We start from the raw sequence: 13851 nt of genomic DNA, 5'->3' as shown, positions 1-13851 counted from the left end.
TAACGCAGGTGGGAACCTGCCACACAGAGGCAGGTCAGATTCTGAGCCAGCGTGGAGGAGGCCGTCACCATAGCAACCGGCTCCCTCAATCTCTCCCTCCTCCGCTCGGTCTGATACTTGGGGAAATTTCTCAAGGGCAGGGTTTCCAGTGAGGAAAACCGCTGCCTGGCTGTGGGAGCTCGGGAAGGCACTGAGCTTCACTCTGCCTCCGTTTCACTCTCGTTTGCCCCTTGCCAGAATCTGTGAAGAGAGTAGTCCTGGTTTGGTTCCTCCTCACCTCGGGGTGTGATTTGGGGTGAACTGCTTAACCTCTCTGTGCCCTGGCTGCTCTGTGAATAGGAGAGAGACGCTGATGGCTTCCTAGGTATGATGTCCTTCTACAGGAGCCCTGAAAGCCCTCTTCAGTAACTTTAGTTGCTCTGTCCTGGCTGCCTCAGCTTCCTGAATTGATTCAAAACATTGTCATCTCGCAGTCATTTTGACTTTGGGGAGGAGCCACATGGTGCCGGATCCAGGGGACAAGGTGGGTGAGGACCTGGTGTCATGTTTTGAGGAGGCTTCTTTTCCATTACATGGCACATGTCAGTCACAATTGCTGTGTTCTTTTATCGCGCCTCATAAAGACACTCACAAAAGAGGACTTCCAGAACAGCTTTAGAAAGTGGCAGGAAAGACGGGATAAATGTATTTGAATCAAGGGGGAGTATTTTGAGGAGAGAACGTAATTTTATGTAATTTTTAAAATATAAACATTCACTGCATATTTTGATCACACTGTTTATATTGCAAGACATAGTGGGAAGACTCTGCACCCTTCCTTCCCATATAGAATCCTCAAATAAGCTAACAAAGGAACTTGTCCAATCTCTCCTTGGTTACCTCCAGAGACAGAGAACTCACAACTGCGCAGCCTCCCAAGTAGCTATTACTACCTCAAGACGCTGCCTTCCTGAAGAAAGTTCATGCATGTAGGATGCTTTATGAGCAAATATTTGTTTAAGGGCTGGAGCTGTAGCTCAGTTGCAGAGCCACGGTTAGCATGTATGAAGCAGACAGTTCAACTCCCACCACCAAGAAATATATATATTTGCTTCCAAAATGTAGCTGTCCTTTTCAGAGTTACTTCCATTCTGCTTTTTCCAAGATGCCTGCTCAGGGCAGGAATTAGCAGCGATCAGCAGGAGGCAGTTTAAGTGTTGTAGAAGCAATGTGGGTTTCTATTGTAATCCAAATATTGTATTTAGATTTTCCCATCCTCCTTCCGGTCTGGGAAGTTTATATTTGTGGTCCCATGGAAACATTATTGGAATCCTGGCAAGTTCATCACAATCTGCCACCCCCAGTACAACCCACGGTGAGAATAGAGACACTAAAACCTATTCATAGTTACGGGTAGCCAAGGGGTCCTAACTCTGACTGGGGTGAAGATTCACTAGACAAAGGCCTTGGCCCAGGGCCTCAGCCAGAATTTATTAACTCATGCAGAAGGGAGAGGCTCTCGAGGCTGAGTGACGGTGAGAATGGCGTCTGTGGGGCTGGGGATTTAGCTCAGCGGCATAAGAACCTGCCCTGCAAGCAGGCAGTCGTGAGTTCGATCCTCGGTACCGATTAAAAAAAAAAAAAAAAAAAAAAAAAAGTCGAGAATGGCGTCTGTGAGCCAGGCTTAGCTAGGAGGCCAGAAAGCACCTCTGCAGAGAGAAGGGAACGCACAAAGACCAACCTGCATCACTCAATCGGGCATTTGAATGTTTAGGAGGCTGCAGAGTCAGTGTCTGATATGTAAACTTTTGTGCCCTGGGGACTCATAGCCTCTCATCTTGAGGCTCGAACCCTGCTGACATTCCTGGTGCTATGTGGCTCTGCTGTTCTGCTGGGCTCAACCATTTACAGGCAGACATGAAGTGAGGAAACAGAAAGCTGTGACTGGCTTCAGAGATCACACATCCCCACTTCAGCCGGCCCTAGTTACACTGCTTAAGCCAACTGAAGGGGGAAGGAAATGGCCCAGCCAGCTCTGTACCTATCAGTACACGGAGACAGCGGTGGGTTTAGCTAACTCGGGGGTAATTGTTCCGCATTCAAGGAAAGCTGCCCTGATGGTCTTCTACAGGTTCCAGGGTAAACCTCAATCTATCTACTAACTAGGTGATCCTAGGAAAGTACCGTGATAAATGCCTACTGTACCGCATCTTGTGAGAATTTAGCATAAGGCTTTTCTCACTGAGCTTACAGCCCACACATCACAGGTGGGATCCTGGGTCTGGGTGGAGGAAGGGACTCAGCACCTGGCTCCTCCCTCCCAGCCTGTATCTTGGGCCACACAGGAAAGACAATTCACCTGCCTCCTGGTCACTGAATCAATTTCCCAGGGTGTCGCTTGATAATGTCTTTCAACTATTTGTTTCTGTGCTGGGGATGGAACACAGGGTCTTTGCACTGAGCTGTATCCCTAGTCCTTTTTTATTTTTTATTTTGAGACAGTCACCCAGTCTGGGCTTAAGCTTGCAATCCTCCTGCCTCAGCCTCCCGTAAGAGCTAGGATTACAGGCATTCACTATCCATATTTTTAATAGAAATCTCACAGAAGACCTCTAATGAATATAGTCTGGAGTAGATACTCAGGTGGGACAAGAAGCTGGAGAAAGCTATTTTGGAGTGAGAAATGGTTCCTTTAGCTGTCAGTATGAAAGTTTTTGTCGTGTAGCAACTCGCGGTCAGGGACTAGGACACCTGGGTCCAGCTCAGCCGTTGCCCAGCTGTGGACCCTCACGAGACAGTGACTTCCTCCTTCTGGGCCTGGCTGTGTTCAGGTGCAAGGTGGCAGGTCCTTCCCTGAGACCTTCAGGACACAGGATGAGATGGGGAAGTCCCCTTAGCTGCTGCCGAGCCCTGGCCCGTGGTGACCACCCCCACTCTGCCCCCACTCTGCCCCCCCGCAGAAGAGTACCTGCGCATGCTGAACTTGGGCCTGGCCGAGGTGAAGAAGTACTTCCTGGGACCCTTCTCGCCGTCCTGCAGGATGGTGCGGATGATGCGGGAGTTTCTGTACCGCACGCTGCCGGAGGACTCCTACAAGGTCACCACGGGGCGGCTGCACGTGGGCCTCACGCGCTTCGAGGACGGCGAGAGCGTGGTGGTGTCCGAGTTCACGTCCAAGGAAGAGCTCATCGAGGCAAGGATCCTGGGGCGCTGGGAGGGCACCCCCCTCACCGCAGCCCTCCTTTCTCCACACCTCAGTGCTGCCCGCAGAGGCCTGGGTGTGGCTTGCAGGGTCCCCAGGAGCCTCGACGGTCCTCCCAGCCTGGGCTGCAGCTCGGGCCCTCCTGAATGATTCCCAGTTTGTGCCAGGTCCTCCCTCCAAATAATCCGGTCATCACAGAGATGGTTATCGCGCGGAGACATCCACGCCCTGTGGGCCTTGCGCTGTCCTGCGAGCGCAGCTCATGCGTAGAGATAAAGTCACCAATCCATAGCTGATGGTGCCCCAATGTGTTTGTTTCTAGAACAAGGGCTTCGTGAAGCTGCCGCTCTTCCGCCCATCCCACTTTTCCCCTCCTCCAGCTGCGGGCCTTTAACATTCTGTCCACACCGCCCACACTGGTCTGGTCCTGGGGCTGGAGGTGCACCGGTGCTGACCCCCCATGTCCCCCCAGGTCGTTAGGCCCCACTCTCCACGGCCACGGCCACCGCCTTGGCTCCCCAGCCCCATCTCACCTCGCTGTCCAGCGGGGCCAGTGCAATTCACCAAGCCCACAGCAGGCCCAAACCTTCTGTCTTAAGTCACTTTCCTGTGCGAGACACAATGCGCGACACCCACAAAGTGGAGGAAGAGAAGCTTCAGCCCAGTCAGTGGGCTTCTTGGCGGGAAGGCTGGGGCTGGCAGGACAGAGCTCACACCACTGCAGGGGGCGGGGGGAGGTAGAGAGCGCCAGAGAGGGGGAAGGAGGCGTGTCCTCCAGGCCACGCCCTCTGGGACCCGCCTCCAGGAGACCCCGCCCCCATCCAGGCCCCGCCTTCTCACTGCACACTCAGAGGCTGCCCTCACTAGTGGGTGAATCCACTGAGGACTACATCACCCCATGATTTGATCACCTTCCAAATACAGGAGGACTTGGACATTTTAGATAGAAACTAGAACCCCTTTTGTGCCACACCCACTCTGCCTGGGGTTCCTTCCGGCCTGTCTACCGCACCACACCTGCTGGGAGCAACCCCAGGCCCCCCAGCCAGGACGCTCCCCTCATCACCTCCCCCCTCACCCCTAGTGCCCATGCTCACTTCCATCAAAGCCCTGTCACCTCCTTATTCCCGCTGCATTCCCAAATGTGGCCATCTCACCCTTCTTTGGGTCCAGGGCCTGGCCCAAGACAGACACAATTAATGACCACTGAATCCCACTGGATCCGGAGACCCCTAAAGACACAGAGGCCACCTCTTCCTTTGCATCAGGTCCCTTTTGACCAGGAAGCTTCCCAAGCTCCTGGGCTCCTTGGGACCAGGCCAAAAATGGAACTGGAGGCTCCAGTCTGGCGGCTTCACCTTGGCTGAAGGACATCGGGATGGTGGGGTGGGGCAGCAGTGGCAAACGACCCCCCAGTGACCCCCAATCCTGTTGTCCTCCAGGCCCTGTACTGCAGCTGCTTCGTTCCCGTGTACTGTGGCTTCATCCCCCCAACATACCGTGGCGTGGTGAGTGACCTTGGTGTTTTGGGGTGAGCTGGGAGCTGGGGACACCTCAGGGGCCCTGGGACCCACGTCTGGGCGAGCAGAGGGATGGTCTCAAAGTGCAGTGAGGACCTAGAGCTGGGACGTTTCAATATTTTTCTGCTCAGGATTCCCGAGGTGGGGGCTCCTGGGCAAGCTTCTCTGGGCTCTCCAACCTATTACGCAGCTTCTCAGATTTCCCCAAGCTCCACGGAGCATGAACTATGACCCTGGAAAGTGGAGACCTGGAATCTCAAGGGATGGGGACCTTCAAGGCCATCTTTCATGTGTCCCTGAGTCACTCGGGGTCTCATAAGATCACCTGGGTTCTGGTCCGGTAGGTCTGGGAGGGGGTGGAGGTTCTGTTCCTCCAGGCCCTTGCCAGGCCCCCGAGTGGGGTGAGCCCCGGCTGCTGCTGACCCTCCTCGCCCTGCATCCCCAGAGGTACATCGACGGGGGCTTCACCAGCATGCAGCCCTGCGCCTTCTGGACAGACTCCATCACCATCTCCACCTTCAGTGGGCAGCAGGACATCTGTCCCCGGGACTGTCCGGCCATCTTCAACGACTTCCGCATGTTCAACTACTCCTTCCAGTTCTCCTTGGAGAACATCACCCGCATGGTCCACGCCCTGCTACCCCCGGACCTGGTGGTGAGAGGCAGGGCTGCTGGGGAGATGGCAGGGATCGAATTCCATCGGTGTTTTCTCCCCTCCGGTGACCCCTGACACTTGCTCTTAGGCTGGTGATCTGGCCTTGCTGCTCACCAGCTAGGTGACCTCGAACAAGTCCCCTGAGCTCTCCCAGCCTCAGTTTCCCATTTGTAAAACAGGTTGATGTCAGAACCACAAACGGGAATGGTACCCAACTGCTTCTGTTTCAACAGACAAGGGACCAACACAGGGCAGCAGCAAAATACGGCCTGCAGGCTTTGTGGGCAAAGTCTAATGCGGTCCTCTGGCACCCCATGAGCACGTACTACTGCTGCCCCCATTTTACAGATGAAGAAACTGAGGTTGTGAGTAGGACAGCTATGTAGCCCATAAGCAGTAGTACTGGGATTTGAACCCAGACCCCAAATTCTTCCCACAGTCAAATGCATCTTCTCCAGTTCTCCCATGAGCACCCAGAGGGTGCTGAGGACGGAACACGCTATGTTCGGTGTTAGCTAACACAGCATCACTGGGATCTTATCAGGAATCGCTCCCCAGTCCGCAGCAGCGAGCAAGCAATAGGACCCTGGACGGGTACATTTTGAGAAGTCCATCAAATACAGTTCAAGAGCTGCGCTCTGGGTGGGAAGGGGGCTGACACTCTCTGTCACCCAGCTTGGTTGTTTTCTGCACCCCCAGATCCTACAAAATTACTACTACCGAGGCTACGAGGACGCGGTCGACTACCTGAAGCGGCTGAGTAAGTGCCTGGGGCTTCCAGGGGAGGGGGGTGGGGAGAGGAACCAAGAGGGGCGTACAGGCTCAGGACAGAGTCCTTCACACTTGGGGGCCAGGCCTCTGGAAACCGGGACAAGTGCCTAACAGTGGCCGTATGCGTGGATTTAAATCTGTCCTGAGGAAATTCACAGCTCAAATCTCAGCCCGGAATCTCATTTTCCTCCCATTTCATTGTCTTTCCCAGAAAGCCATGTGAGTAGTTTGTATTTGTGCAGGACTTTGAGCGACATATTAGTCAACCAATCAGAGAGAGGAGCCCTTGGCCCATGCAGGTTTGGGAAGGGGATCCCTGTATCTGTGTCCTCTCCCCTTTGGGCTTTATGAGGGCAGAATGACCCCAAGGGCGCATATGAAACACTCCGGCTCCATGAAGCCCGTGGCAAATATCTTTCTTAAGAGAAATGAAAAGAGCTTTTCCATCTCATTTATTTATGTGGGTTTTTTTTTTTTTTTTTTTTTTTGAGGCAGGGTCTTGCTACGTAGTCCAGGCTGACCTAGAACTTGTGGCGATCCTCCTGCCTCAGCCTTCCAAGTGCCGGGATTACAGACAGGTGCCACCATACCTGGCCTTTTCCATCTTTAGAATTAGCTCCTTAGACAGAACACAGTTTCAGACAAAGCGACTCCTAGATCTAAGTGCACTTACCTTGTGCTGTCTCTGAAGATTTGCCCTGTTGCCGTATGGTTTTTCACAGCTCTGTAATATTCCATCACAGTTGCCCTAGATCTCATCATGCCCCTGAGTCTCTGAATATTCTCTGTTACAAGGGATGCTTCTGAGAACGGTCTGTGTGTGTGGCTTCAGCAACACTCGGGAAATAAGGTTAAAGGGTGACCAGAATTTTCCTCCTGGGACACACTCGCTCTTTGTTTTCCTTCTTTAGAACTGCTTCCTGCTTTCGCCAGCCCCCTTATTCTGTCTTCCTTCCTTTTTCTGGGTCCTCTCCCCCCAGTGGCCGGGTGTTTGGGGTAGGGATTAGTCTCCTGATGCCTCGGTTTCCTCATCTGTAAAAGGGGGCCTAAAAACAGAATCCACCTCAGAGCATTACTTGGAGGATTAGAGGAGCAAAGATCCAAAATCTTACCAGCAGTTCAGGGGGGCCCCTCCTGAGGGCCTCTAAGCAGGGCCAGCGTGTCCTGCCCCACCTTGGTGACAGCCCCACCCACCTCCTCCACATCCACGCAGGTGGCAGCTGTGAACAGAGCCCCAAGTGTCCAAAGCACTGTGCCCTGAGAGGAACGGGTGGAGCCGGGGGAGGGGGAGACAGGCGGCTCCCCAGCGTGGGGATCAGGCGCGGTGGGTGCTGCGGGTTTGGGATGTAGATTTCCTGATCTGAAGCTTGGATTTGGGGTGCTGGGGATGTAGCTAAGGGATAGAGCGTTTGCTTCGAGCTTGCGCAGAGCCCTGGGTTCCATCACCAGCACTGCCAAAAAAAGGGGGGATTGAGAGTTGGATTTGGAGGCGATTGCTTCCCTGCCCCAGGCTCTCAAGCCCTGGGGAGGGGGTGGGAAATGGGCCTCAGCTTCCTCCGTCTCTCACCGCACCTGCACCCCCTAGGGGCACGCACCTTAGCCAGGACTGGGCTCCGAGGGGTCTCCAACCCCTGACTGCAAGCGTGCGCATTAGTCCTGCACACAGGGCGCCCCCAGTGCAGTCCTCCCAGGGGTGCGGGGAGCGGATCTCCCTCTAGCCCCGCTTGTGGGCAGGAGCCTCAAACTGGACCCGGGCAACTAAGGTTGGTGCCCGCCGACCGGGTTCTTAACCTCCGCCTGCCAGCAGCCTGACTGCTTTCCGGTGGGGTCACCTCGAGTAGGAAGCTGTACCACCCCCCCCCCCCGAAAGATGTTACCCTAATTATTTCCTGCTGCCAGGCAGCACCCCCGCCAGCGGAGAGGCACCACTGGCTGGCGTTGGTGAAATCCACGCAGGTGTGCGGCGTGGTCCGCGAGCAGGCGCTGGTAGGAGGCTGGGCCTCCTGAGACCACGACCCCCCCATCCCTGTCCCCACCCCCTTCCTCCCCGTCTCCCTTTCACACATGCACACGCGCACACACACACACACGCACACACACACACACACACGCACACAACAGGCGTGATCCATCATCCCCGCGTTCCTTCCATCGCCCCCTCATTTCCAAGCAAGCTCCCATCTGCTTCCTGTCACCCTGGATTAATTTGCGTCCTGCCGAGCTCTGGGTGAATGCAGTCTTGCAGCGTGAAAGGCTTTGATCTGATCCTTTGGCCCTGCATAGTTTTCCTGAGGTTTGTCCGAATCGGTGGCTTCCCACCTGTCCCTTTCTCGCCTCCCGTTCGGTTGCATGACACCGCGGCGGCTCCTCTGTGCCGCGGCCTCGCCTGGGCTCCGGGGTGGGCTCGGCCAGGCCCGGGCCCGAGGAACAGGGCTGCTGAGAGCGGATGCCGGGGGCTTCACGCAGACCCTTGGTTCCTGCCTAGCAGCAGAATAGCTGGACCGTGCGGTGCATGTATAGTTTACTTCCGTACACGCGTGTTTTAATTGTGATGAACAACAGCAGCACCCACGACAGCACACGACTGCCTTTACCTCTTGTGAGTGTGCAGCTCAGTAGTGTTGGCTGTGTCCATACAGTTGTGCAACAGAACTCGGGAATGTTTTCAGCTCACAGACCTGGAACTTTGGCCCCAGCAATCCACGTGTCCTCTTCCTGCTGCTGGTAACCAGCCTTCTGCTCTGTTTCCACGAGGGTTTTCCCATTTAATTATTTTCTTGTAGATATCGATGATGCCTAGCAAAGAGTCGCTGCTCCTTGATCCTCTTCACTTCCCTGTCCTCTCCCTGTCTCCCCCATTCCCAGATCCCCTTCACCACTGAAGCCCCTTTCCGTGTTTCTTAGCATTTGTCATTTATTTTGCTATTTAAATTATTATCCTTTGGGTTTCTCATAGAAGAGAAACCACGTGACGTTTAACCTTCCGTATCTGACTTATTATGTCACTTAGCGTGATGGTCTGAAGCTGTGTGATAGTCAGGGGTTTGCAGGAAAACAATTTAATACAGGACAGAGATTTTATAGCAGTCACCCAAAGAGCCACATACCAAAACATGCAGGAGATCTGCCCACACATTACTGACCCAAAGAACCCAGCTGAGGACCTGGATCCCATGGCGATGCACTGCACAAGTTCAGCTGAAGACCTAGAACCTATAGCAATGCCCCTCACGAGTCCAGCTGGAGGCCAAGAGCCCACGACAATGTCTCATGTAAGTCTGCATCGAGGATCTGTGCTGGGAACATCCAAAGGTTAGCAGTGGAAGCTAGAAAGTCTGCGCCAGTGGGATGGAGGAGCTGAGCCAGCAGGCGGAGGGATTTGCACTGCAGCCAGGAAGTGATGCTTACGGTAAGGACCAGGGCTCCCCCGAAAAGTACCACAGCCTCAGCGACAGCGAGGACCTGAGCTCCTCTGATGAGAACAGCCGAGTTCATACCAGGAAGCCAGCGTGACAAGCTTCTCCTGGAGACTGAGCAGCACACATCTTCCCCTCTGGAGGAAGCGATGCTCAAAGTACGGACCAGAGCTCCCCCAAAGTGAACCCCAGCCCTTCTCAGTGACAAAATGAGGTCCCGAGCTCTGATGATGAGAACGGCTGAATTCATATCAGGAAAGGAGCTCGACAGTCTCCTCCAGATGACCCCACAGCAGCAGGAGAGCCATCACGACTCCTTCCTCCACTTCTCCTTTTCATGCTGTGGGCAGCAGTCCGCAGGTGGGCCCTCCACACCCAGCGGCACACTGATTCCGTCCAGCTGGGCTTTACAAGCTGATCACCAGTTGTCCGGATACCACAAGCACCATCCAGTTTCCTACAAATGAGTCAAATCTCTCCTTCTTCATGGTTGCTAAGGACTGCTTCATGGATATGCACATCACCCTTGTGCAGGGACCGTGCTGACCTTTGTGTGGTTCCCATCTTAGTGTATGTGCTGCCCAGAGAGCACTGTCCTGCAGCTTTGGCTACTTGAGACATCTTGCAGAAGTAGAGGCAAACAGTGTTTGATGCTCTGCTGCTCATGGTGTGCTCGAGCTCATCCATGCTGTAGACTGGGATAGCATTTCTCTTCCTGTTTAAGGCTGTGTGTACATGCTGTATTTTCTTTCTTCATTCATCTGTCTGTGGACACTCAGTCTGTTTTCACCTTGGGGGCCACTGTGATTGATGCTGCCATGAACACGGGTGTGTGCCTTGCTCCTCAGGATTTTCTGTTCATCTGGGTTCATCACCAGAATACAGGTGTGACTTTTTAAGAAACTGCCAAATGGGTTCTCAAAGTCACGTGACATTTTACATTCCCACCAGTATCAGATGAGAGGTTCAGTGTCCCTACATTCTCACCAGCACTTGGTATGGTGAGTCTTTCAATGCTAGCCATGCTAACAGCATGCAGTAGTTAGGTTATCAGGTGTTTAATTTGCATTTCCATAATGCCTAATGATTTTGAACATCTTGTCATTTGCTTAAATGTTCTTTGACTGCGTGTCTATTTAATGCTTTCCCCATTTTCCCTGCCAGATCTTTAGTAAGCTTTGTTTTTAATAATAGTTCTAGATTTATAGAAAAATTGTGAAATAGGACGGGGAGTTCCTGTGCTCTTCCCACCCGTTATTAACGCCCCACTTTATTAGGTGCGGTGGCACAGTGCATGCATAATACGGCACCCAGCACCACACAGTGAATGAATGGGTGTTTACACCCTGTTACTAACTGAAAGCCGCAGTTGATTTCTTAGTGTTCTCTAGGGTATTCCCGCAGGCAATGCCTACCTTCCCGTGGTGACCAGCGAGTGCTGAGCATCCAGGAGCCCATGAAGGCAGAGGAGAGAGGACAGGGAACTAGAAGGTGGTCTTTAGTGATGGGGAAGTGGGGGTAACGGGAATGAGAATTATCAAAAGATGTGGTGGGCCTCTGCCAGGGCACCGCCGCACATCTCGTTATTCTGTATACTGACATGCACCAGTCAAAAGCCTAATAAATAAATGAATGAATAAGGTCCAGGAACAATCACGTTTGTCACCGTAACATGAAGGAGGAAAAGTGAGGGCCCAACTTGGGAAGCCGTTTTTGTAGCACCAGGCTGTCAGGGGAGGCGGAGGGTCAGGGACCACGGTGACCATGCTGCTGTCTTCCCCAGATGCTGTGTACCTGGATTCTCCCTCCAGGAGAGTGATCTTCCCAAGGGTGGAGGTGTACTCCCAGATCCAGCTGGCCCTGGGCCCCAAGTTCCCCGAGTACGGCCAGCTGTGTCCTCGGAGGTCCTGGGCCCGGCTGGAGGAGCCTGCTCCACTCCACATCCAGCAGGCCGGGAGGGACAGCTACCCACCTGTGTCCCCACCTGTGCAGACGCTCGAACCCATGCCTGAGGGGCCCGTGGAGTCACCTGTCGCCTTGCCTGTCTCTTCACTCAAGCCGTCACCTGCTCAGCCACCAGCTGCATCACTGCCACGTTTTTCAAGTGACTTGGCACCTGGGCGCCTCACCTGCAGCTCAACACCTGGCTCATCGCTGCCTGTCGCACTCCCTGGGAATCCACGTGTGTCACCCTGGCAGCAGGTGCAGCCATCTAGAGTCCTACTCCACACATTTGCATCTGCAAGACCTTCAGCTGGCCCTGTTCCTCCAATGTCATTCCGACACTGTCCTTCAGGGTCACCAGCTCGGCCCCCTGTGGAGATGCTGGGCCCAGAGCAGCTCCAAGGTATTGACCTTTCTGCTTTCTCCAGAGCTCTGCTGATAGCCTTGAACCTTAGCGGCCTGCCTGCTATAACCGCGGGCTACCACAAGGGGGCAGCGCGGTTGACATTTGAAGCGTACTGACCCCACGGCAGCAAATCCTTTGGGGAGATTGGCAATGACAGTTCTCGGGGCCTACCCAGAGGTCTACTAAGCCCCAAGCCCTCTGGGTCTCACTGTGCAGTTCAGGCTGGCCTTGAGCTCACTTGGTAGCCCCAGCTGGTCTCAAACTTGCAACGATCCTCCTGCCTCAGCCTCCCGAGTGTTTGGATTACAGGCATGCACCATCGTCCCTGGTGGCCTGTATATTTTTAAAAAACTGTTTCTTCACTACAAATAGTTTGAGAAACATCACTCTGGGTGCTGCCAAGATGAGCCGTTCTTATTCCTTACTCCCAGGAGCTCTCTCCAGCCTGGGTACTGACTCCAAAACACACATTTTGAGTGGCTGTATCTAACAACAGCAGTGTTGAGCGTGTTCATAGTCAGCCCCTCCTCTCTGGGGGACGGAAAGGCTTTTGGCTGGGTGGGGGTAGGGTGACAGGTGAGTTTAAATGGCCGGGATGTTGATGAACTGTGGTTTGTGGGATTAGATGGGATGCAGAATAGACATTTCAGATTCTGTCTAGATTTTCAGGTGGAGAGTAGGAAAGTGTGAGAACATCAGGAGGAAGAGAGGCGGGGGAGAGGGCTCCAAGGGCATCCTGAAGCCAGACTGCCTCGTGGCCCCTGCCCCAGATTCCATGGCAGACACTGCAGAGCAGCAAGGGCCCATCTTTGGAGGTGTGGCTCCAGTCTAAGGTGACCCCCTTTCTCTGCAATAGGTTTATTTTGATTCTTTTAATCCCAATAAGACAAAACACAAGGACATTAAGAGCTAACAAACAAGTCAAAGGTGGGTGTGTTGGCACATCCAGATCCCCTTGGAGACCATGGCAGGAAAATTGCAAGATCTGGCCCAGCCTGGGCCACTTAGAGAGACCCTCTCCAAAACTCAGAAGGGCTGGAGATGCCGCTCAGTGCAAGGCATTTCTTTGTCACCTCACATCTGTGCCACCCTGGGGGGTCCTCGCTTGTGCTGGGTGGAGCTTCTTGGATGAAGAACTCTGGAGATTTCTGTAGTTGCCTTGTGGGTGGAGGCCGGGGTGCTGCTGAGTATCCTACAGTGCACGAGAGGTGTCCCTAATAAAGAATGAGTTATCTAATGCTAATGGCAACAGTACCGAGGCTGAGAACCTCCCACAGTGCCTCAGCAGCGCCTCACCCCTCGCTTGTTACTTCGCAAATGACCCAGTACCCCATCCCATCTCGCTCATGTCTCCTCTCTTTGTGCTCTCTTTGCTGTAGCTCTCCTCACCTCTTCAAATCCCAAAAGTGCCCCGGCTCTGACTAACGTGAAGGAAACTGCCAGCAAGTCCAACGTGATGTAAGCTTCTCTTCGGTGGGGACCATGTGTGTGGGGATTACACCCCCAGCCTGGGGGCATACTCCTTTCCTTTGGTCGGGGCTACAGGGGTGCAGCCAGGTGATGCATTCCACCCTTCCGCTGTGCTAGGAGAGCCAAGGTCCTCTCTAGCTTATGTGTGAGTACAGTCCACCCCTTTACAGCTCTCAGTCCAGCCCTTTCCTCTTCCCGATGAGGGCAATCAGTGAGCATGAGCCGGTTCACACAGCTAAGGCCACTCTCTTCGTTTCCCTCCTGCCCTGCCAAAAATGCACCTCCTTGGGGTGCTGTGGGGAGATGTGCACACCTCCACACCTGTATTTTACTGTCTAGTGTGACCACAGTTAGAGGGGGCTAGCAAACAGCCTCATCCAGGCCCCTGCGTGATGTGAATTCACTTCTCTCCAGCTGGCCCCTCTCCCAGGGCTGCCTACCTCAAGTGGCCTCTTATTTGCACGTGAAGGCCCCAATATCCATAGTGA

General features: G+C 53.9%; 1 protein-coding gene and 1 non-coding gene across 7 annotated transcripts in view; one reads left to right on the top strand and one right to left on the bottom strand.

The window, feature by feature from the left end:
- The window catches only part of Pnpla1 (patatin like phospholipase domain containing 1), a 35472-nt gene that overhangs the window by 12527 nt on the left and 9094 nt on the right, over positions 1-13851 (top strand). For 5 of the 6 annotated variants that reach the window (XM_063238982.1, XM_063238984.1, XM_003473684.5 and 2 more), the window contains exons 2-7: positions 2940-3172; positions 4624-4689; positions 5147-5356; positions 6056-6116; positions 11327-11890; positions 13273-13351. In XM_063238982.1, the coding sequence (XP_063095052.1) occupies positions 2940-3172; positions 4624-4689; positions 5147-5356; positions 6056-6116; positions 11327-11890; positions 13273-13351 (1213 nt within the window). The remainder of the gene's footprint in view (positions 1-2939; positions 3173-4623; positions 4690-5146; positions 5357-6055; positions 6117-11326; positions 11891-13272; positions 13352-13851) is intronic. The other variant, XM_063238985.1, reaches the window with a different exon arrangement.
- Positions 10033-10135, bottom strand: LOC111758028 (U6 spliceosomal RNA). The gene has a single exon (XR_002792269.1). It is a non-coding gene; the product is annotated as a U6 spliceosomal RNA (small nuclear RNA).

Source organism: Cavia porcellus, unplaced genomic scaffold (genome assembly GCF_034190915.1).
Source record: "Cavia porcellus strain 051 isolate PalLab524CR breed Dunkin Hartley unplaced genomic scaffold, mCavPor4.1 scaffold_28, whole genome shotgun sequence".
Classification (NCBI taxonomy): domain Eukaryota; kingdom Metazoa; phylum Chordata; class Mammalia; order Rodentia; family Caviidae; genus Cavia; species Cavia porcellus.
Note: the sequence above shows the minus strand (reverse complement) of the source record. Positions and strands in the feature narration are given on the sequence as shown.